The following is a 23,137-nucleotide window of genomic DNA, read 5'->3' on the forward strand; positions in this document are numbered from 1 at the left end:
ACAGTTGTACTAATTCTCCATTTGTCTAATAACACATGGGCTTAAACCATTTGGTCTACTAATAATTTGGTCTAATTTGCAATTGGTCTAATGTATACTTGGTCTAATTCTCATATGGTCTTATGACCAATTCGTCTAATAGCCAAAATGGTCTAATTGCATTTGCAACTCTGTGTGTTAAGTGGCAAGTGAAATGGGGCGACAATTTGTGATGTTCCCTCCTCCACAAATTGTTGTCTAAATGAGGCGACAAGTTTGTGCAGGAGTGATTCGTGGTGTCAAATTTTGCACAAATTGTCGAGGGGGCGACAATTTGTGGTGTAACACCCCCCCCCCCCAAAAAAAAAAAAAGGGATGAATAAAAATGAAAATAAAATGAAAAAAAAATATCAAGAGGACAACTGAAGAATAGCATCACAATTTGACTGACTTCTATTCGAGTCGCTTCGTTTATTTGAAGTTTTTGATCAATTTCCTACAAATTGATACCGCTCTTGTTAGTTTGAAGTGTATGCCCCTATTTATCGATTCTACTTACAATGATCTTTGAATAGTGACAAGCCGAATATTGGATATATTTTTAATCTTAATGATTAACTTTCAAACTCAAAGGATTTAAAAGCAAATTCCGAAGGTTTTTCGAGTGAAAGTGAAAATAATAAACAAAATAAACTTATGTAACCTGCATAAAATTGCGAAAGAGAAAAACAATGTTCAATTCTTAAGCAATAAATATTGGAAAAAGGAACATTGATTTTTATATTCGTAACATTTCTGTTAAAATTCAAACTATCAATTTCATCAGTTCATGTAACTAATTAGTCACTTTGAAAGACGGAATTGATCTGACTCTGGGTCAATATCGGTAGAGCGCCATCAACCGGCATAGCATGCAGCGAAGCTTCTTCATCAATCAAGATGGAGTTCATCAACAGAGTCAGTTCTCCGATGAACTTATATTCTGAAGATTCATTAGAGACAAAAGAAGAACTTGATGCAGCTCGTGAAGAAGTTTTGAAGCAGCAGAAGAAGACAGCCCGTATCCTTAAATAATACATAGTAATAAATTACAGGAACATTTATCCAAACAATTATGGGACGCTTTGACATAGTGACGGTTGCTAGGAGTCTAGGACCTTCTTCCGTAACTCGGGGAGCGTCGCCGCCGAAGCTCAGGCGGCCGAGCACGGATGCCTTGGTAGTGTCGAGGATCGCGGAGGCAACCGTTGTTGCTGTCGAAGACGAAGAGTTGTGGAAACGACCCACAACGAACAACAACAACAACGAAGAGTTGGAAAAATATCAAACCAAAAAAAAATAGCAACGAAGGAAATTTCGTCTTATATTGATTCTTCAGATAATTATCTAAAAAGTCGTAACCATTCACAATCCCACGGCCACGCCAAGTTCTTTTCCATAATTTCATTTAAAAAAGATAAAAATGCATTCAGATGGCCATATTTCATTCAGAGTCAGAATCATAAATCTAAACTATATAGTTAGCCCGAACCAAATGCAAAATGTTTCATTCTACTTTTTGTTGGGCAGGACAGCAATTAGGCCTAGACCAAAAGCTTCAGTCTCTGTATTTTGGTTGTTCCGCTGAACTGCGTTGGCTCACTCACCAATATAGACTGAAGAGCTTGGAGGCCCGTACGTACAGACAACGTATTTTAGCAGTTACGTTAGATCTAACAGCAGAAACCCGATTTTCCGATCGTTTTTATGTACATAAAATGTCACATTATGAAAAAGAAATCACATCCATATTTACGAAAAAATGTTTAAAATTCAGAAATATCGTACCTTAGACTGCAGTTACCGCTAATTCCTTTCAAACGATGAACGAAACATCGTCATCTTCGATCCTTTCGTTGGTCAACGTAAGTTGCCATCTTGGATGACGTCATCATCCTTACAGACGTATTTACCAGTCGCTATATATCGCGATTTGTGCCGCTGCTTTGCGCTTGTACATGTAGATGTGCGTGCGCTCGGAACTTGTCGCTCGCATTGATTGGCCAAGATATCGAAAATTTAATCGGAAAGCCTTGATAAAAGCACAACTCGTTGACGGCTGCCATATTTTCCTCTCCGGCAGAAAATTAAAAACTAAGGAATAACCCGGGTAAGCTTGTAACCGATTTTGCAATCGGCAACCGATTCCATTCGATTTCACCACAATCGGCAATCACTTGCCGATCTTCGATCATGCCCCTTGAAGGAAAAAATCGAAAATAAAAAATCGGCGTAGATCTGGTTACAGTGCGTGATTGCTCAGAACATATTTCAAGATTGTTTTTGAGGTGCTAGCTATTTAGAGGTCGCATTATTCAGGGAGAAAGTCGCGGTATTATCTATGGCAATGTTTAAGGGGATAGATATCTTCTCTTCCAACTCATGGTGATAGCGGATGCCGCCGTGAACTTTGAAAGGTCGTATTACCGACGGAGCTCACTGCGTTACTCTCTTACATCGTTTATGATTATATACATTTTATTTTCAACCTCGTGGTGATAGCGGATGCCGCCGTGAACTTTGAAAGGTCGTATTACAGACGGAGATCACTGCGCTACTCTCTTACCCCCTTTATAATGATATAAATCTTCTCTTCAACCTCGTGGTGATAGCGGACCCCGCCATTAACTTTTAAAGACTGTACTATTGACGGAGCTCATTGCGTTACTCTCTTACATCGTTTATGATGATATTCATTTTATTTTCAACCTCGTGGTGATAGCGGAAGCCGCCGTGAACTTTGAAAGGTCGTATTACCGACGGAGCTCACTGCGCTACTCTCTTACATCGTTTATAATGATATAAATCTTCTCTTCAACCTCGTGGTGATAGCGGACCCCGCCAGAAACTTTTAAAGACTGTACTATTGACGGAGCTTATTGCGTTACTCTCTTACATCGTTTATGATGATATACATTTTATTTTCAACCTCGTGGTGATAGCGGATGCCGCCGTGAACTTTGAAAGGTCGTACTATTGACGGAGCTCATTGCGTTACTCTCTTACATCGTTTATGATGATTTACATTTTATTTTCAACCTCGTGGTGATAGCGGAAGCCGCCGTGAACTTTGAAAGGTCGTATTACCGACGGAGCTCACTGCGCTACTCTCTTACATCGTTTATAATGATATAAATCTTCTCTTCAACCTCGTGGTGATAGCGGACCCCGCCAGAAACTTTTAAAGACTGTACTATTGACGGAGCTTATTGCGTTACTCTCTTACATCATTTATGATGATATTCATTTTATTTTCAACCTCGTGGTGATAGCGGAAGCCGCCGTGAACTTTGAAAGGTCGTATTACCGACGGAGCTCACTGCGCTACTATCTTACATCGTTTATAATGATATAAATCTTCTCTTCAACCTCGTGGTGATAGCGGACCCCGCCAGAAACTTTTAAAGACTGTACTATTGACGGAGCTTATTGCGTTACTCTCTTACATCGTTTATGATGATTTACATTTTATTTTCAACCTCGTGGTGATAGCGGATGCCGCCGTGAACTTTGAAAGGTCGTATTACCGACGGAGCTCACTGCGCTACTCTCTTACCTCCCTTATAATGATATAAATCTTCTCTTCAACCTCGTGGTGATAGCGGACCCCGCCGTGAACTTTTAAAGATCGTGCTACTGACGGAGCTTATTGCATTACTCTCTTACATCGTTTATGATGATATACATTTTATTTTCAATCTCGTGGTGATAGCGGATGCCGCCGTGAACTTTGAAAGGTCGTATTACCGACGGAGCTCACTGCGTTACTCTCTTACCTCCCTTATAATGATATAAATCTTCTCTTCAACCTCGTGGTGATAGCGGACCCCGCCATAAACTTTTAAAGACTGTACTATTGACGGAGCTTATTGCGTTACTCTCTTACATCGTTTATGATGATATACATTTTATTTTCAATCTCGTGGTGATAGCGGATGCCGCCGTGAACTTTGAAAGGTCGTATTACCGACGGAGCTCACTGCGCTTCTCTCTTATCCCCTTTATGATGATAGAGATCTTCTCTTCAACCTCGTGGTGATAGCGGACCCCGCCGTGAACTTCAAATTGATTTGAAAACGCTAGCTTAGCTACCCAAAACATTTTAATAACATATTTCAAATCATCGTGCGTGCTTGCGTCGTCTACTTCATTTTAATTGCACTTGCGACTTTAAGATGATGCGTCGTAAGAGATCATTCCAATAATTCTAAATCGCTAGCACCTAAAAATACTTCTAAAAGATGTCCCGCCGATCGTTCATTAACCTGTGATCTATGAGAAATATTTTCATTTTATTTTCCTTTGCGCCTTTGCTCGGAAGATGCGTCTTTCGTTTATCTTTCTAATAAAAATCACTCGGTTTATTTTAAAGCAATAACACCTCAAAACCCCTGGCTTTAAAACATGTTCCAAACGATCGCGCATGTTGGCGACTTCCATTCCAATGCATTCGTCTTTGTGACTTTGTCAGGAAGATGCGCGCGACCGCGAACAACATTTTGATGTATTCCTTTGTTTTTAAACATGGCCGATTCGATTTTCGATTCGATTTCGATTTTAGAAGCTTAACTGCCGATCCGATTTTCGATCTGATTTTTGATCCGATTTACAACATTAAACCCGGGGAATAACTCATCGGTAACGTATATTTTCGAAATTTTATAGATTTTACATCGTATCAATAGAAAGATTAGAGTCTAAAGAAAATAGTGGGCCTTCGTTCAAGATAATATAATGTCATTTAGAATCTAAAAGAAATGAAAAATCTGGACAAAACCCACCCTCCGTATTGTCGAGCCAGATTACACATGCAGGCTCGCACTAACACACTACCGTCGGTAAATGGAGATTATAGTAAAATGTCAGAAATTGTTGAATAAATCCCCAGAAACGACGGTTATTCCTGTCTAGACAGCAATAAGACAGCTAAATCTTGGGAGCTGAAGGATCTTGCCTTCTTGCCTTGGATCTACTTCTAGTAGTAGTAACTTTTTAGGCCTACTATTCAATGCTAAATATTATCTTCTGAGTTGTAACTAAGGCTGAGGCTCGAGAAATTATATTGGGGTCTAAATCCCGGCTCACACTAGGCCTATGCGATTCGTGGCGATGCAATTTTTCAAGAAATCACATTTTGCATTAAATATGAAAGTTCCAAGAAGTATTTTTTTTTTTTTAAGTTTGGCATAATATTAGGAATACTAAAATCAATTTTACTTTGCGGTAAGTCCTGTGGTCGGAGTAAAGTCCAAATCGGCTTCAAGTCGCAGCCAATGATGACGTCATGATTTTTATTTGAATTTGTTTTTATCCATTTAGGGAGGCTCGAACTGGACTAAATTTTGATTTCAGTAGTCCTACCACTATTCTTTACTCTGATCCGTAAAATTTTATTAGTTGGAATGTCCATATCAAGTGTTATCACAATTTCTTTGAAATTCGGATCGCAACGAATCGCTTAGTGCGAGACGGGCTTGAAAAGGCTGTTGGCAATGCAGCACATCCCCATACCACAATATACTTGCCCCCCCCTCTGGCTCACTGCCAGGGCTAAATGTGCCAATTCACACTTAATCTTTCCTTAACCAACATATTTGTTAGCTTTTCTCGTTGGGAGTATTGCTAAGGTGAATGATCGTATTACCAGTCTCGACCGTGAGCTTCAGGATTTAGCTACTGGTTTAGTGATAGAAAGCAGACAGACTTTTGGAGATGATGATTACCCTCCAGTCTCCCCACGCTACGATGAAGGACCCAAAGCTGGTATCTTGTCTATTTTTTTTTTATATATAAATTCAGGAAATATATTATACTTTGAACTTTTTCTTTTTGGTTACTTTTATTTGTTTTGCTATTTATTTATAAGATGTGGAATGTCAGTTACCGGCTGGGGTAGCACGAGGGTATTTTAATGGGGGAAGGGGCAATACCGAAAAGCGATGTCATTTTGATATACTGCCCCTTTTTCAAAATCCCTTGTATCTACTTACAAACCATCATATATTTCTAATGGGCAAATACACAAGTAAAACACAGCCTAGACGTCTTTTTTTTTTTTTTTTACTTCTTTTTCCTTTTGTTTCCCCCTATTTTTCGAGGGGGCGGTTGCCTTCTTTCCCTCTTGTTTTGCTGCCCCTGGTAACTGATAAGCCTGTACATTTTTCAACCAGGCATCCAGTACAGTCAATTGGAGGGTATCAGTGAAGGCAAATAGTTTTTTTTTTTCAAACAAGACTACAAAAATACTGAATAGAAATACATCTTTAGAAATAATCTTTAGAACTTAAAAAGTCAAACAAAGAAACAGGATAGCAAGTAGACTGAACCATGTTTTTTTTTCTTCAGTACAATTAACTTTTGGTGGAAGATTCTTTGCATACAGGTTTAAAACTTTGAATGCCTAACTATTTTTGTGAAAAATAAGGGGAAAATAAACAGCAGTACTCTTATATTTATTGACAAGAATTGTGGAATTGTCTAACTCTAATTATTTGCATGTCCATTGCTCGATATGTCTTAATAATGAATGGTTTAACGATTGTTGCAAACTAACAGTAAGTTTTGTCCATATAACCATAATAATTTCATCAATGTGTAATTGTGTATTAAACCATTGTATTTGTTTACCTGTTTGCATTGGGTTCCAGATATAACACGTAAGTTTGGATTTGGATATTGTTAAATTCTCTCTTGCTTCGTTGCTTTCTGACTAATTTTTTCTTTCAGGATTGATGTCTTTGTTGAATGTAATGACTTATTCTTTGAATGGAGATCTTAGTTGTTGTTTTTTTAAGACATTTGTCAATAACTGTTAAAATTGTGTGGTTGAAACCTGCTTGAAGTTTGCAGCATTCATGTAAGAATTGTGTGTTAGCCTTTTTTACACAAACAGATTCATTTTGACATTGATGAAAATGCACTATAAAATGTATCACCTACCGACAATTTTTTAGTTATATTTGATGAGTGATCACTTGAACACAGAGTAGTTGACTCATGTTACATTGTAGACTGTACACTTTAGGATTTTTTTTTTTACATTCTGAACTTATTTGACTGGCAGCCAATCTTTAAAGCAAGTAGATTTACAGTATTTGACAGCATTATCATGGTTTGTGCAGACAGTAAATCTACTCCATTATGTCAAGCCCTCATTTCAGAGCTGCTCCCCCATGTATGGGGGAACCCGGGAAGGGTTATAACCTCTCCCTGTCAAACAAAGTACTAATACACTTCATACGTGTGATATTCAATTGTTTGCATAGTTTGCGTTTTCCAATTTTGAAGTGAAAATCATAATGATTGTGCTTTACTCAATGCTTTAAAGTTGAAAGTGATGTCCACCCACACTGCCTTTTGCATAAATAAAAATCTGGCAATATTTTTACAATCTTTTTTCCCCTTAAAGTGTTGTTAATAGCTTAAGTTTGTTCGCAAGCATTTGTTATTAAAGGCAAAAGTTTTAAGCACAGGTCCCAGGGAGCATTTCATGAAGAGCTTTGTCAGTAATTTTCACTGACTTATTTGCTCTCAGCCAATCAGAAGCAAGGATTCGTAGTAGCTTATAACATGTTTCATTGAATAGCTCTTTGTGAAACGCACCTCTGTTGTCAAGTTTGCTCAAGTGCCGATTGTTTACAGTGTATGCAAATGACCTTTCATGAACTAACATTCAATGTTGATTGTGAAATATCATTTTGTTGGTCAAAGTCAGTTTGTAGGTTATATATATTTTCTCATGTAATTCATTTATCTGTCTTACATGTAACTATTTGTGTTTCTGTCAGAAGAAGTCAAAGTCAATTTATTCCATATACTCCTTGTATCTGAATTTAACACTATCACCAAAAATTACTTTGTATTTGACTGTTCTTATTTATTAATCCTTGGTTGTTTCCAAAGAACCTCATTTTTCTTCAGATGATAGACTCAAGTCTATGAGACCTGGGGTTGTTTCACAAAGATTTATTGGCTGAAATTGCACTTAAATGCAGACGCGTATCTCAAATGCAACGCGCAATCTAATTGATCAACACGCAGTAGTGCGCATCCTCTTTGCATGATCTGACCAATGCGGTTATGCATTTTATACCGCGTGCAACTAGGCACTTAAATCTTTGTGAAACACCCCCCTGGAGTCCTTGCATTAAAGAAACTCAAGAGGTCCAAGAATCATTGAGATGGAAGTTGTGTGTAATAGACATAGAATTTGCAATGCAGAATCTATTTGAAAGGACTTTGAAATAATTGAGTAATGACTTAAAAATTGCTAGTTTTCTAGCTGTAATATCGTGGAAACAACACCCTGTTTGAGTAATTGTTTGTTGTTTGCTTGCTTGCATGCCTTTATCCATACTTGCTTGGGGGCCTCTGTCTTACTGATTTGCTTCTGTCATGTTGGGTCATTTACAGCCAAAGATGTCAAAGAACTCAACCAGTTTGCAGGTGTATACGCTGTCAAGTCAAGTAAGCTATGTTTACCCCTATAGTCCATATCTACACTTGCATCTAGTGGTTAGCACCTTTATTAGCCGTGCTATTATTACTATACAAGCCTATTAGCAGGAAGCACCTTTCTTAGCCCTGTTTTCCCCTCTAGCTTCAGTTTAGTTTAGTACACAAGTATCTACATGTAGTGGGGAGCACCTTTTTAGCTATGTTTGCATAGATCTATAGTTACACTTTAGTCCAGTACACTATTGCATCTAGCGGAGAGAACGAGTTTTGCAATTGTGACTGGAGTTAAATATAATTAAATTGATCACATAAATTTCAAGCATGTACATGTATATGATTCATTGAATACAGAGGTACTGTCCATTTCAATTTAAATGTAAATAAAGTCATAATAATGCACCTTGGATTCATTTATTTCTAGAGAGAGATGGATGGCACTTTGAAAATGCTCACTATGATTGTTATAATCTAATCATTTTCACTATGCTTATTATTACTATTAGTAGTTTTATTTCTATTATTATTATCATTACATAATAAATCATTGAAGGCTAATTATCAATATTATTTAACATCATTCATTGTCATCATTATCATCATCATCATTGTTTGCAAGTCACTTGCATTATGACACCCATTACATGTATCTGAATCATTATCTTGTACAAGCACATTTTTGTTCTCTGTAAAGGTACGTATGCTTCTCACAATGTGTGGGAATTCATTGAAAAGATTCTGCTTATTCTTTTACATAAAGTAACAAAGCTTTATTGTGTGTGCGTGATGATACATGTAATTCCTTGTTGGAATATGGAACACTAAATACATGTACATGGGAATTGTGCAGGTTTTATTAAAATTTTCTGCTTTATTTACATTCTTGATGATTCTGAGTACAATGTTGATTGACCCTCCCTTTTCTGTTTAAACTTTATGTATCCTGCTAAAACCATAGGCCCATATTCTGAAGTCGGGTTTAACTTAGGCCATGGTCTAACTCTGTGCTAAAATTATGGAAAGCCAAAAGTGTCGAAGTGTTTATTAAGTTGTATGTTTCTTATGTTTACTGTGCTCTTATTCATCGATGGTGAAGACAATCATCTATCTGTACTTCCTGGACAATTATGAATGATTTGAGAGCCAAATGAGCTGAAATATGATATCTCTACTGTTAGTGATTTATGTAACAATTGGCTATCCATACTTAAACCACAACTTTAAACCAGTGTTTAAGTTAAACCCGACTTCAGAATATGGGCCATAGAGTATAGGAATGCTATATAAAGTAGACTTGTTACTGATGAGAGATATTTATTTACTTGCAGTGCTTCAGGTCGATAAGGCTGATAAAGGAAAGCATCTCTTAAAGAACTTAGCAGCAAGCAGAAAGGTGAATATCCAGCCTTGGCAATTCAATTGTTTTTGTGATCTCGAGAAAAAAACAAGAAAGCAAAACAAAAAGAGGGTGGTGAAAGTTTGAATGATAAGAAAGTTCTGATAATTAAAAAATTAGAATTGTATTTTTATCAAAACTGACGGAATGGATGAATTATTGTAGCAAATTTGTGGGATGTTTCTTCTTTTTGTTTTTAATTTCTTGATTTCTCCTTTATAATAACACCTTTTTTACTGGGCCAAAATTAAAGCAAAAACAGTGGTATTTAGGTGGCACGTTGTTACAGCCTCAAAAATGAAAATGTAAATTTGAGTAAAAAAAAAAAAGAAAAATAATAACACTCAAGTGCTTTTGTGTATTAGAGCAAAACAAAAAGTTACTTTAAGTTCTACCCTGCATTGCAATGCAGCAGTCATAAAGCTAATTAAAAATTCTTACAAGAACAAGTCATAACATTCTTATTTATTTGTTCATATTTTTTTCCCTATCCACCTCTCACATGATAATCAGTTGTCAGGACTAGTGACTACTTTTAGATTTTTTAAACGAGAAAAAAATGTATGTTTTCATATTTTCTTGTTACGTTTGTTTTGTTTTTGTTATAGCAACAAAAAGAAAAGACTGGAACAAAGCCCAGATTAGTCGAGGTAAGAAAATATGTCATCCAAGTATGTATGATCCATGAATATTATTATTTAGCTTTTTGATCAAAGCAGGGGACCATAACTTAAAGCTTAGCAATCATCGTAGAACATGTTTTTTATGATTGATTGCATTGACTACAATTTAACCATAAAAATCAAGCTTATGCTCAATTGCGAAAACCTTTATGTTGCGGGACCAAAATAATGGTCAGAGGCCCAAAAACACCAGATTACTGGTACATGAATGAAATGTCAAATGATGTCCCATATATATGTAGATGTTTTCATGGGCCCGTATTCTGAAGTCAGGTTTAACTTAGACCATGGTCTAAAGTCTGTGCTAAAATTATGGGAGCCAAAATTTCTAACATTCTGTTTATATTGTATATTTCTTATGTTTACTATGTTGTTTCCTTATGCTTTCATATTGATGAAAAATACTTCAAAATACTTCAGTTATCATCATAGATTCCCAGACAATTTGGGTGTCATATGAGTTAATAAATTGGATGTGTACTGTTAGGGATTTGTGCCCCAATCGGCTCTCCATAGTTAAACCACAACTTTAAATCATTGTTTAATTTAAACCCGAGTTCAGAATACGGGCCATGGAGTATGAGAACTTTTAATAATTTGAATGCCAATTAGCCTATATTGGTATCCCTACTCCTCATAACCTTCAATAGTGTGGTTGTGATTCCTGAAGCCTGTTTCACAAAATCTAATGCAAGTACCATAGGCCTATGCCTGTTTCTGATTGGTAGAAAATCATGTTGCTTTTTATTTTCAGAGTTTCGTTTGATTTTTAGAGTTTTACGTTTGATTGCTCTTTCTACTATAAAGGCCGCTCGTTTACCAAAGCTGGCAATGGGATAAGAAGTTAAATTGTAGGAAAAAAAACTTCTCCTTTCCCAAGTATTTTATTTTATTCATTTATTTATCAATTTATTTATTTTTTTATTTTTTATTATTTATTTATTCATTTATTAGAGATATTTATACAAAATAAAAAGATCATCTGAATTGCTATTTTACATCGATGTCCTGATTTAAAAAGAATAAAAAACACATGAAATTACAGCATATATAATACAAAAATGAATATTGAAAAAATGCAGTATATACATTCAAATAATGAAATGCCTATTCAGCACTCTATGAGCCTCCACAACAACCGCATCTCGGGCAGCCGAATCTCTAAATTCAAATTTCAATTTATAGAAAATAAACACCCCCAAGAGCAGTCACTACACAAGCACCCGCAGCACCAAATCAGTGCCCCATCCTCCAGAGTGTCTGACACTAGATAAATACACAATGTTTGAAAATATATCAATAACCAGGCTATTGAAATGTTTTGATTGCTTCCGTTGTAGCTTCATCAGTACCCAGGTTATGAATCGGATCGCCTCACACAGCTTCCCGAGGTCCCCGGTATAGTCATACTCAAGACTGTTACCAAAGCTCAATTAGATCTGGAAAAGAAACCTCATTATAAGATTGAATTCAAGAGACTATTTCATTCCAAGATGTCTGAAGCCATATTATTGGTAAGCAATTGTGGGGAGAGGGTTTTTCCTTTTCTGTAGATTTCTTAGTTTTCTTTGATTACACATATTCTTGGACCATATTTTTATCTCCTGTAGATTTCTTAGATTTCTTTGATTACACATATTCTTGGACCACTATTTTTATCTTCTGTAGATTTCTTAGATTTCTTTGATTACCATATTTTTATCTCCTGTAGATTCCTTATATTTCTTTGATTACACATATTCTTGGACCACTATTTTTATCTTCTGTAGATTTCTTAGATTTCTATGATTACACATATTCTTCGTCCACTTTTTTTAAATCTTCTATAGATTTCATAGATTTCTTTTATTTCACATATATTCTTGGACCACTATTTTTATCTCCTGTAGATTTCTTAGATTACTTTGATTACACATATTCTTGGACCACTGTTTTTATCTTCTGTAGATTTCTTTGATTACACATATTCTTGGACCACTATTTTTATCTTTTGTAGATTTCTTTGATTACGCATTATTCTTGGACCACTATTTTTATCTTCTGTAGATTTCTTTGATTTCTTTGATTACGCATATTCTTGGACCACTATTTTTATCTATCATTAAAGAAAATCTGTGCTGTTGATTGTGTGCATTATCATTTCTGTCAATAATTTGTATTTCACAACATTTTTTTCTGCAGGATACATTTTGGTATTTCTTCCTGCATCGATACCATCCAAGTAGAAAAGTTCAGAGTAGACTCTTCAACCGTATCTCATACAACTATGTGAAGTTGCTCCTCTCAGCCAAGCAACCCAAGTATAGAGACGTCTTTTTCAAGGTTAGTGGTCTTTTTTTTGTAGGTGCAGAATCAATGCACAGAAACTGGTTATTTCCATGTTACACATATTAGAGAACTTAGCGGTCAGCAAGGTATTAAAAGCACTAACATCTAGTAAATACAGCTGAGTTTGATCATTAGCATTAAAACCCCCCATTCAACAGAGATCTTTCAACTGTCTTTCAATTAACTTTCAAGGATCTCTAATGTCTACATAGTACCTTAAAGGGATGGTCCAGGCTAGAATATTTATATCTTAATAAATAGAGAAAAATTAAGAGAGCAAAATGCTGAAAATATGATCAAAATCGGATAACAAATAAAAAAGTTATTCAATTTTAAATATTTGCATTTTTCCGGTGAAACAGTTCTAGGCATGTCTTTATGAATATTCATTAGGTGGACTGATGATGTCATATCCCCACTTTATCTTTTGTATTTTATTACATAAAATTAGGTTTATTCACAAATTTTATACCAAAAACAAAAAAAATTGGATTGACAACTGATTAAGAGCTTTAATTAGTTATTTATTGCCGCAACTTATTTCATCATAACGGAGACACATCATTTACACATGTATGAAAAAATGAAACATTTATGATTTCATGCAATAACATAAGAAAAAGTGGGGATATGACATCATCAGCCCACCTTATGAATATTCATGACGATGTGCACATAACTGTTTTCACAAAATATTGATAAACTTTCAAATTGAATAACTTTGTTATTTGTTATCCGATTTTGATGAAATTTTCAGCATTTTGCTCTGTGAATTTTACTCTATTTATTTAGATATAGATATTTTCAGCCTGGACCATCCCTTTAAATCCCCATCATGGAATGGGGGCCTTACCAATGGAAAGTAAAAGGATAAATCCTTGCTAAATAGCAGATATACTATATGAAAGACCTTTGAAATACTGTTGAAAGACCAGTAGTCTGACTTCAGCAAGACAAGAAATATCAGTCAGTCCTTTTAGAGTTCTCTGAGCAGGAGGGGGGGGGGGGGGAGGGTGGGGTCTTGGTCAGTATTTCAGAGTTCTTTCAGTGGTTTCTGGTAGTCTTTCAAAGATTTGTCAGTGTTTTCTCAGTAGTCTTGTTGCTGTATAAATTTTCAGATGTCTTCAAGGTCCTATTGTGATATTTCCTGCATTTAAAAAAAATTCTTTCAGGGGTTTACAGAGCCAGTCCACATAAACCACAAATTTAGTGACCTTGTAGGCTCACCTGCTGAAAGACCTTGCCAATTCTTGGTCTTTCAAAGGTCTCTGGTCAGTGGAATGGGCCTTCCTTGTGACACCCTCAAAGCGGTCAGTAGTAAAAAATTAGATGAAAGATTTGATAGGATTATTTTACATACATCACAAGAAGATCTCTAGTTTTGCAATTTTTTTTACAAATCTAGACGAAGGATGTCGTTTTGCATATTTATCTGTAATTTCGAAATTTCATCTGAATCACTTAATGTTCTTCCATCAGTCCTATTCTGACATCCTAGCCCAAGCAGTGTATGCCTCGTACTGTGCAGCCTTCCCTAACTCATGGAGGCAGTTTGATGACAGCTTTAAAGAAGACCTTTGTGGACTTACATCAGAGTGGGTAGTTGGGACTAAGCAAGCTCCCAGGAGATGGGCCGCATGGAACTTTGACGACCTTGAGCCTCACGATATGAAGAAAGATGATTTTAGTAAAAAGGATAAGAAGAAAGGTAAACATAGTATACAAATATACAATGACACTCGAGGATCTGGCTAAAACTATTCGCATCGAAGGAACATCACATAGTACTATTCTCCCGAGGGCCATCGGCCCGAGGGAGAATAGTACTATGTGATGTTCCTGAGTGCGAATAGTTTTAGCCTGTTCCGAGAATGGTCATTGTATATTTGTTTTATATCCCTTCCACTCATATATATTCTTCATCCGATATTCTTCGTTGATACCCAACTTTTACAGCAAAATGATGTTTAACAAGTCGATATAGAACAATTGTTGAGAAAATAATAAGCCTTGCCGTATGGATCGTCTGTTCAGCGAGCGCACCTGGTTAGTGCAGCTCGCCGAAAGTTTCCCGTGGCATGCAGTGGAGAGTACCGTTGGGCATGCCATAGCAGCGCTTTGCTCGCGTCGCACAGCTCGCGAAACGAGGTAGGGGGGTCAAAAAATGTATAGTTCACTTTTTCCCTAGGGAAAAAATGGACTATGCGTGACGTCGGCAAGGAAATTTAACTTTTTCATGGCAAACGTTTTTCGTAGTAAAACTATTCCTTTTCTCCTTGTGTACACTCTCAATACAACAATCTTAAGTAAGGGATATAATATATCATATGGGGGGAGGAGGATTGTACATTGACATCACAAAATTGTATTTTTTTTTCCCTTATATGTTTTAAGTCATTCATTATGCTTCATTATGTTAATTTATGCAAGAATTGTAATTTCTTGTCCAATGTCCAGGTACAAAGTTAGGTAGAACCTTACAACTGATAAATTTTTTTTGTCTCCAAGGTTGGGAGGAGTTGTTAGAACTCCCCTCCCAACCATTATAGTATTGAGTCCTTTTACTGTAATGATTCATTGTATGTCTGACAAAATGGCAAATCATTAGCCAAAATGTATGGGTAGTATTCTGATAGCAATGGTTTAGACTAGTTAATCCTGGGACAACTTAGACCACACTTTTATGGAGTGCCGGTTTTCAACTTATTCATCAATTAAAAATCATTCTTATTCTGCTGCAAAAAAATTGTGGGAAAAAAAATGAATGGTGAAATTGGAAGAATAAAAAAATAAAAGAAATATCATGACTTTCAATGAATTCATTGGTACATTATAATTGCCATGAATATGTAAGAAATGTTATGAAGTCAGCATTCCATAGAAGTGTGATTTAAAATTCTAGTTTATTTCCCATAGACTCGTGTGTCAAAGTGGCACTTAAAGGGGAATGAAACCTTTGGAATAAGTAGGCATGTGTCGAAACAGAAAAATCAAAGAATAAGAACAAAGAAAGTTTGTGAAAAATCGGACAAAGAATGAGAAAGTTATAAGCATTTGAATATTGCAATCACTAATGCTATGGAGATCATCCCATTGGCAATGCGACAAGGATGTGTGATGTCACATGTGAACAACTTTCCCTTTGATGGACTATAAAATACCCTCAAAATGTCTCTTCCTGCTTTTTCTTGTGGTGATACAAACTCTTTATCCATGATGTATTCTTTAAAAATCTGTATTACATACCCTCCTGTAGAAAGAACACATGATCTACTGATAGATGTAATAAAAGAGGCAATTTGAGTGAAATATATACTAAAGTAATGGGGAGAGTTTTTCACAAGTGACATCACACATCTTTGTCGCATTGCCAATTTGAGGATCTCCATAGCATTAGTGATCGCAATATTCAAATGCTTATAACTTTTTCATTATTTGTCCGATTTTTCTCAAACTTTCGTTGATCTGTTTCTTTGATTTTTCTGTTTTCACACAAGCTATCTTGTTCCAAAGGTTTCATTCTCCTTTTAAAAAAAATCATAAAAAATATGGATGAAATTCGAAATTGAATGTTTACTACCAATGGATAGGATATATGTCTTACATTCCATATCTGACCAGAAAAGGCTACCTCGACTGGCTCATTTTAAAAATAAATCAGCATTTATGAAAACTACAACGGACAGGATCAAATTCATCACTTGAGACAGTAAAATGGCCCTAATTCTTCGGCTGGAGTAAAAAAAATAGTTCCAAAGTGGTGATATATCTTCCCAATTTGGAAAAAGGAAGTTCAGTACTTACCCTCCCTAGAATCAGTGTTAGATTGTCAATCATATTCATTCATTTTGTCAATCAGCAGTATCAAATTCAAAAATTGAGAATGGGTTGGCTCGAATTAATATCTTTTGCCTGCCAGTTGTAATTAGGCCCGTGTAACCTTTAGACTAGGGCTAAACCTAAGGTTAATTATCAGAATACTACCCTATGGCCCGTATTCTGAAGTCGGGTTTAACTTAAACTCAGGTTTAAAGTTGTGGTTTAAGTATGGGAAGCCAATTGTTACATAAATCACTAACAGTAGAGATATACTTCAGCTCATTTGGCTCTCAAATCATTCATAATTGTCTAGGAAGTATAAAAAGATTATTGGCTTCACCATCGATGAATCAGGAAAGAGCACAGTAAACATAAGAAACATACAACTTAATAACAAATTTGATACTTTTGGCTTCCCATACTTAAACCACAACTTTAAACCTGAGTTTAACTTAAACCCAACTTCAGAATACGGGCCTATGTAAATTGCGCCCTCGTTGTGATATCACACATTCCAGTCCTGAGAGATTGGTTGTTACTTTATCCTTATTTTCTCTTTGTCTCAATATGTTGTTTTGATAGATTGTACATTGTAAATATAGAATTCAGTAGTGTTGTAACAAATTCATTGCAATATCTTCTTCTGCAGGTGGTATACTAAACTTTGAGTCAAGTTCATCAAACTCTAGTCAGAGCTTAGCGGATATAGGAGGTAACCGCTCCACCATCGCAGACGACGAGGGCAGTCTTATTTCAGCTGTTGCTGACGCCCAGAGTATCAGCTCTATATCGTCATATCAACCTAAAGACAAATGTAAAAAACAAAACAGTAGGACTGACTTGACAAAGAATACCAGTAAACCTCCATTGCAAACCATCAGTGAAATATCGGTAGAACAGTCTAGTGTGGACTTGATGCATGATGGGAAAGGGGGCGGGACAGGAGGAGGAGGAAAGGAGATGAAGGGAAAGACATGTTTGTCAAAGAAGAAAGACGTTGCGTCTATAATATCTAAGAAGAGTGATTCAAAGACTAGGGTCGGAGGGAAGTCATCGGACCTGACGGTGAGGCCTTCTGTATCAAGGACGAGCACCAACAAGAAAACAGAGAAGAAAGAGGTAAGAATACTCGACTTGAATATCAGGGAGAGTGGGGTAAATAAGCCCCCATCTAGTTTTTAGCTGAATGCTCAAGTTTTCCAGTGTCAAGGGGATTGCTCTTTGTGTGGTATTTGAGAGAGTTCCTAAGCACAAATCTTGAGCATAAACAATGTCTCATGGTTCAATACTTCTGCATGTGGCCAGGAGGAGCGCAAACCTAGCAGCACCTCAAAATCAAAATTTTTAAAGTAGCATCGCCACTTTTAGAGAGGCAAGTACTGTACCCACCCAGTAATGTGTATTAACTTGTATCTTAGTTTACTTTTGTAAGGCATTATTTTACATGCTTGAACTGTAGTAAAATTCACCCCTTTCACTCTTTTCTTCTAACTGGAAGCCTATGAACTTAACTTGCCCGATGGGGCAAATGAGCCCCCCCCCCCCCCGATTAAAACATGATTAACACTATATGGTTTCATCTGTTAAAACGGTAAAATGCAGTCTAGATGTCTCCACTCTTGCTTACGTACACTGAAAATGTCCATTTCAAATAGAACATTTAGAAACATAATGATATAACTGTGACAGTTGAAAACACAATCCGACAATCTTTTTTTTAATAATATTTGATAGGATTAAATAAATCCTTAAATGGGGGCCTTTGGAAAAACACTTAAATGTTAATCCTGTGATTTGCCCCATTTCGATGGGGCTAATAAGGCCCCCTGATAACAATGTTTAATGGTGATTAATATGCAGATGAGATTGATTAGTTCTCATATTTCTACTGGATAATGTAGGTCCACTGTATACGTATTATTAGACATCTAATCATGTTTCTACTGCTATGCATGAAAAAGATTGGAATTATGAAAAAGGGGGCCTTATTTACCCCACTCACCCCTAAGTATTTGCCATTGATATAGTGGTACCAAACTTCATAAGTCATCTTTTGCAAAAATTGACAAGTCTGAATGGCACTTCCTACATGGGAAAACAATGCTATAAGCTTTGAATAGAACAATTTGTGAATAGTCAGGTCAAAAGAATATGGGATATGTTACATTTGCATGAAATATTGAAAGAAAATAAGAAGTAATACATCTGATTTTTTTTGTTGATTTTTTTTAAATAGAAATTTGGTCTTAAGCAGGCACATAAGTCATCTAATCTAATGTATACCATTTGTTGTATCTCAGCATGGTTTGAAGACAGACATTTTCCTTCTATTGCAGTGTGCTTTTTCTTGTACTTCTCTTTTCTTTTCATTTTTGCTGTTTTCTAAGCGCCTCGAGCACTTCATCAAAATGGAAATAAATGTGGCCCCCATTTCTTCAGTAAATCAAACCTTTTGCCATAGCTGTCTTTTAACTAATATTGCTGAAATCTATGATCCGTTCACAGTCGCATCCAGCCGCCGAAGGTCCGACATTCGTCAAGCACGTGTTCAACGTGGAGGGTCGTAGCCCGCTGGTGGCGCACTTCATGAAGCAGGAGGGGCTGGAGAGGACGGCGGGTATGGACATCCTACTGCAGAGGACAGAGATCGACAAGCTACCTTCATCCAGCGCCCCGACGTACCACGACATCATCCAGGAGACATTCCAGCATGTACGTCATATGAAAGACACCTATCAGCAGATGTACGAAGAAGGCGTCAAGGAACATACCCATTTCCTCGGTCAGCAGAGGGCTCAGCTCCATGAACACATGAGGTAGGTAACGCAAGCCCTTGATAAGTCGAGTACAACCTAATTTTGTACTTGTGACCTCGCAATTAGGTGTTACTAGTGTGAAAATGGCCTCATCATTTCTTTCAAAAACTTAGTCCCAACATCCATTGCTGCTGGGGCTATTTCAATTGCAAAGGAAAGCTTTGTTTGAGATTTAAAATATGTAGAACTCAATGCTAACAACTATGATAGTGAAGCCACATGAAAATCCTACGAACGTTGTATGCCACACAAAGGAGATTGTATGATGAGCGGGGTACCATCACCCTTTGGGCTCCCTGTGAGGACGGTAGACCGATAACATGACATCTGCTCCTGCAAAAATTGTTCGGCGCTGTGTTTCGTCTAAGAAGTACTAGGTTTAGGGTAAGAATTATAATGGGGTTTTATGTTGGGTTTAGGGTCCGGTTTAGGGTAAGGTATAGTGTCAAATCTAGGGTTGAAGTTAGTCATTTAATTAGTGTGTGGAATTTACAGCGGAGCCATTGTCGCCAGAGCAAATGTCATGGACCCTGGAGAGCAAATGTATATGTAAATAGGTTATTAGTGTTAAATCTAGGTTTGAAGTTAGTCATTTAATTAGTGTGTGGACTTTATAGCGGAGCAATTGTCGCCGGAGCAAATGTCATGGTACCTGGAGAGCAAATGTACATGTAGAAACAGTTATTAGTATTTTGGTTTTTAAGTGGTCCCTGAATGCTATTACTTTATTTCCTCTCTTTCTGATCCTAGGAGAGAGAATGCTTTGATGGGCCATCCTAGGGAGGTGAAGAAGCTGAGTGATCTGCTCGTCCTAGAGTTACTCAAAGACCAAGGTGAAGTCAGCACAGGAGCTGCACAAGCCGTAGAGGAAGCCATGCAATACTACGCTGATCAGGAATAAACTCGATGGCCCTTATTCAGAAGTCCAAATTAACTCAGGCCATGGTCTAACTCTGTGTTTTAATTATGGGAAGCCAAAAATTTCAAAATGTCATTTTTCCTATCTTTACTTGGCTCTTTCCTTATGTTTCAATGATGAAGAGAACTATTCCCAGACATTTAATGAATGACTTGAGTGTCAAATGAACTGACAATTGAATTTGTACTGTTAGAGATGCCCATCACAATTGGCTATCCATACATGTAGTTAGAGATAACTCCATTTATAACCTGCTATACTACAGTATACACTTTACTCTTAATAGTGTAGAGAATTGAGGATGGGTGATTTCACCTCATCACAGATCAAATTGCCTCTAAAATTCCCCAAATGGTATACTTTGTGGTGACCATCTTTTCCGAAGTCACCCCAGGATCTACCCAAATCAGTATTTGAAAAAACATTTTATAGATACCGGTAACCAATATTCTACATACAGCAGAATGATGATATCTGCATTTATTGAGTGTTTCACAAAGGAAGGTAGCCCCTCAAAAGAAGGAAGTAGCCCCAATGTGAAAAGTGGGTCTACCGCTTGGCATTGCCAGATTAGCTCTGTGGAGCATTTCATGAAATGAGTTGTCAGTGTATAATCCGACATGTCCCCTTTTATGATAATAATAATATGCCACATTTATGTAGCGCTTAATACAAATGTTTCTGAGCGCTGCATACTATTATCTGACGGTTACCATAGTAACATTGCTTTTCAGCCAATAAGAATCAAAGAAAGTTGTCAGATCTGACAAGTTGTCGAAGAAAAATATTGATGAAACCAGGGGCGGATCCAGGATTTTCCAAAAAGAGGGGGGGGGGCACATTTTTCCGAGGAAGGTTTTCAACAAAAAATAAGGACATGTCCACGAAAAAATTTGGGAGGGGGCACACTTCTTTTTTAACGGCATTTTTACATTACAAATTTGAATTGTGCCTCTCAAAAGGGAGGGGGCACGGGCGGGCATTGAACCCCCCCCCCCCCCTGATCCGCCAGTGGATGAAACGTTCCCCAGATTTTGAAGGAAAGATAAAATCTCTGCAGTGGTATTTGGTAGATTTATTACACATGACCTTTTACAATACTTGTGGCCTGTCCTTGGGTAACAATCAAATTTTCAATCAATTTGATTCCCATCAGCTTAAAGCTTTGCTAAATTGTCAGTAATGTGAATTATGTACTAGAGTACATTCTAATATCTCATTGGGTACAAGAACCAGTTGGTCACTGTATTTGCAGAATTGAATAGGCATTTGGTTAATAGATTAACCTTTTATATCTTATCGGTAATATATATTGTAATTGCTTCGCTGTTGAAAAATCACCTTGAGATGAAAAAACATTCCACTTAAAAAGTATTATAAAAGGTGTAAATATACAGATATAAAATAGATGATAATAGTGATATTTTTATAGTGCATTTCAGAAGTGTGAAATGAAGGGTTGTGCCTTGGAAAGACAGTGTGTGAGTATATTTTACCATGTGTATTTCTGGTGCATGCAATAAATTATATATTAAATTATATAGCAAGACTAAATTAGAATTTTTTTTACTTGTGCTGCCTCATACATTAGAATTCAAGGTTCATTTTCTTTAGCACAAATGAAAGACAAGAGTCTGCATAAATCAACCTCCCTTGAGTCACATAATCATGAAAGTAAAAGATTTTTGTCAGGCCTGCCAACCTGGCCCGGTGGGTTTTCACAAAGAGTCAGTGTGACTTATGGAGTGTTGCAAGGAACTAGCAATTGATCGCAAGTCAATTTTAGGTCCCAAAGTCAGTTTAAAGGAGAATGAAACCCTTGAAACCAGCTGAATCCATATCAAAGAGAAAAATCAAAGAAACATATTGTTGAAAGTTTGAGGAAGATTGAATGAATAATAAGAAAGTTATGAGCATTTGAATATTGAGATCACTAGTGCCATGTAGATCCTCCCATCGGCAATGCGACCAAGATCTGTGATATCACACACGTACAACTCCCTCATTACTTTAGTACTTATTTAACTTATATTCTCACTTTTATAGAGTCTATCACAAGGTGAGGTGTTCTCTTTATGAGATAAGTACAGAGGTTTCACAACATTATATCATTGATGAATCGTTTGTCATATGATTAGAATGAGCAAAAAGAGATGTTTTGGGGTATATTTTCAGTGTCCAAATGGGAGAGTTGTACGTGTGTGACATCACAGATCTTGGTCGCATTGCCAATGGGAGGATCTCCATAGCATTAGTGATCTCGACATTCAAATGCTCATAACTCTTTTATTGCTAGTCCTATTTTACTCAAAGTTTTGTTGATCTTATTCTTTGATTTTTCTGCTTTCACAAAAGCTAACTTGCTCCAAGAGTTTCATTCTCCTTTAAAGTCATGCATTTAATTGCAAAATTACAATTGATGGATGATCTGCTTCTTGCATCAACAAGTATGAACTTATTTGCGTTGATTATACTTGATATATCGATTGTAAATTTGCATCTGAAATTTGCAATTGATTGCAAATATTTTCTTGCAACACCTCCTTAGAGTCACATTGAAATTCCAGTTTAGGTGTGGTATAAAAGGCATCACGGCATGTTGACCAAATCGTGCTAAAGAGGACATTCACAATTGTGTTTTAATCAATAATAATAATAATGGTATATTTACCCAGGGTAGCCACTTCAGTTCTGAAAACTGTTC

At 36.6% G+C, this 23,137-nt stretch overlaps 1 protein-coding gene across 3 annotated transcripts; it reads left to right on the top strand.

Annotated features, from left to right (window-relative positions):
* Positions 1-898: 898 nt before the first annotated feature.
* Positions 899-21,974, top strand: LOC129269146 (protein FAM227B-like). Of its 3 annotated transcripts, none has more exons than XM_064105386.1 (11): positions 901-1,039; positions 5,620-5,788; positions 8,431-8,484; positions 9,801-9,865; positions 10,477-10,518; positions 11,892-12,065; positions 12,733-12,873; positions 14,359-14,587; positions 17,348-17,817; positions 19,204-19,514; positions 20,265-21,974. In XM_064105386.1, exons 2-11 carry the CDS (start codon positions 5,731-5,733, stop codon positions 20,413-20,415), a joined length of 1,695 nt encoding a protein of 564 aa, XP_063961456.1. In that variant the 5' UTR covers positions 901-1,039; positions 5,620-5,730; the 3' UTR covers positions 20,416-21,974. The 3 variants fall into 3 exon arrangements, with proteins under 3 accessions (XP_054762577.2, XP_063961456.1, XP_054762575.2); XM_054906600.2 differs by having other exon boundaries at positions 906-1,039; positions 5,620-5,781; XM_054906602.2 differs by lacking the exon at positions 8,431-8,484 and having other exon boundaries at positions 899-1,039; positions 5,620-5,781.
* Positions 21,975-23,137: the final 1,163 nt, after the last annotated feature.

The sequence above is a fragment of the Lytechinus pictus genome, chromosome 10, assembly GCF_037042905.1.
Source record: "Lytechinus pictus isolate F3 Inbred chromosome 10, Lp3.0, whole genome shotgun sequence".
Classification (NCBI taxonomy): domain Eukaryota; kingdom Metazoa; phylum Echinodermata; class Echinoidea; order Temnopleuroida; family Toxopneustidae; genus Lytechinus; species Lytechinus pictus.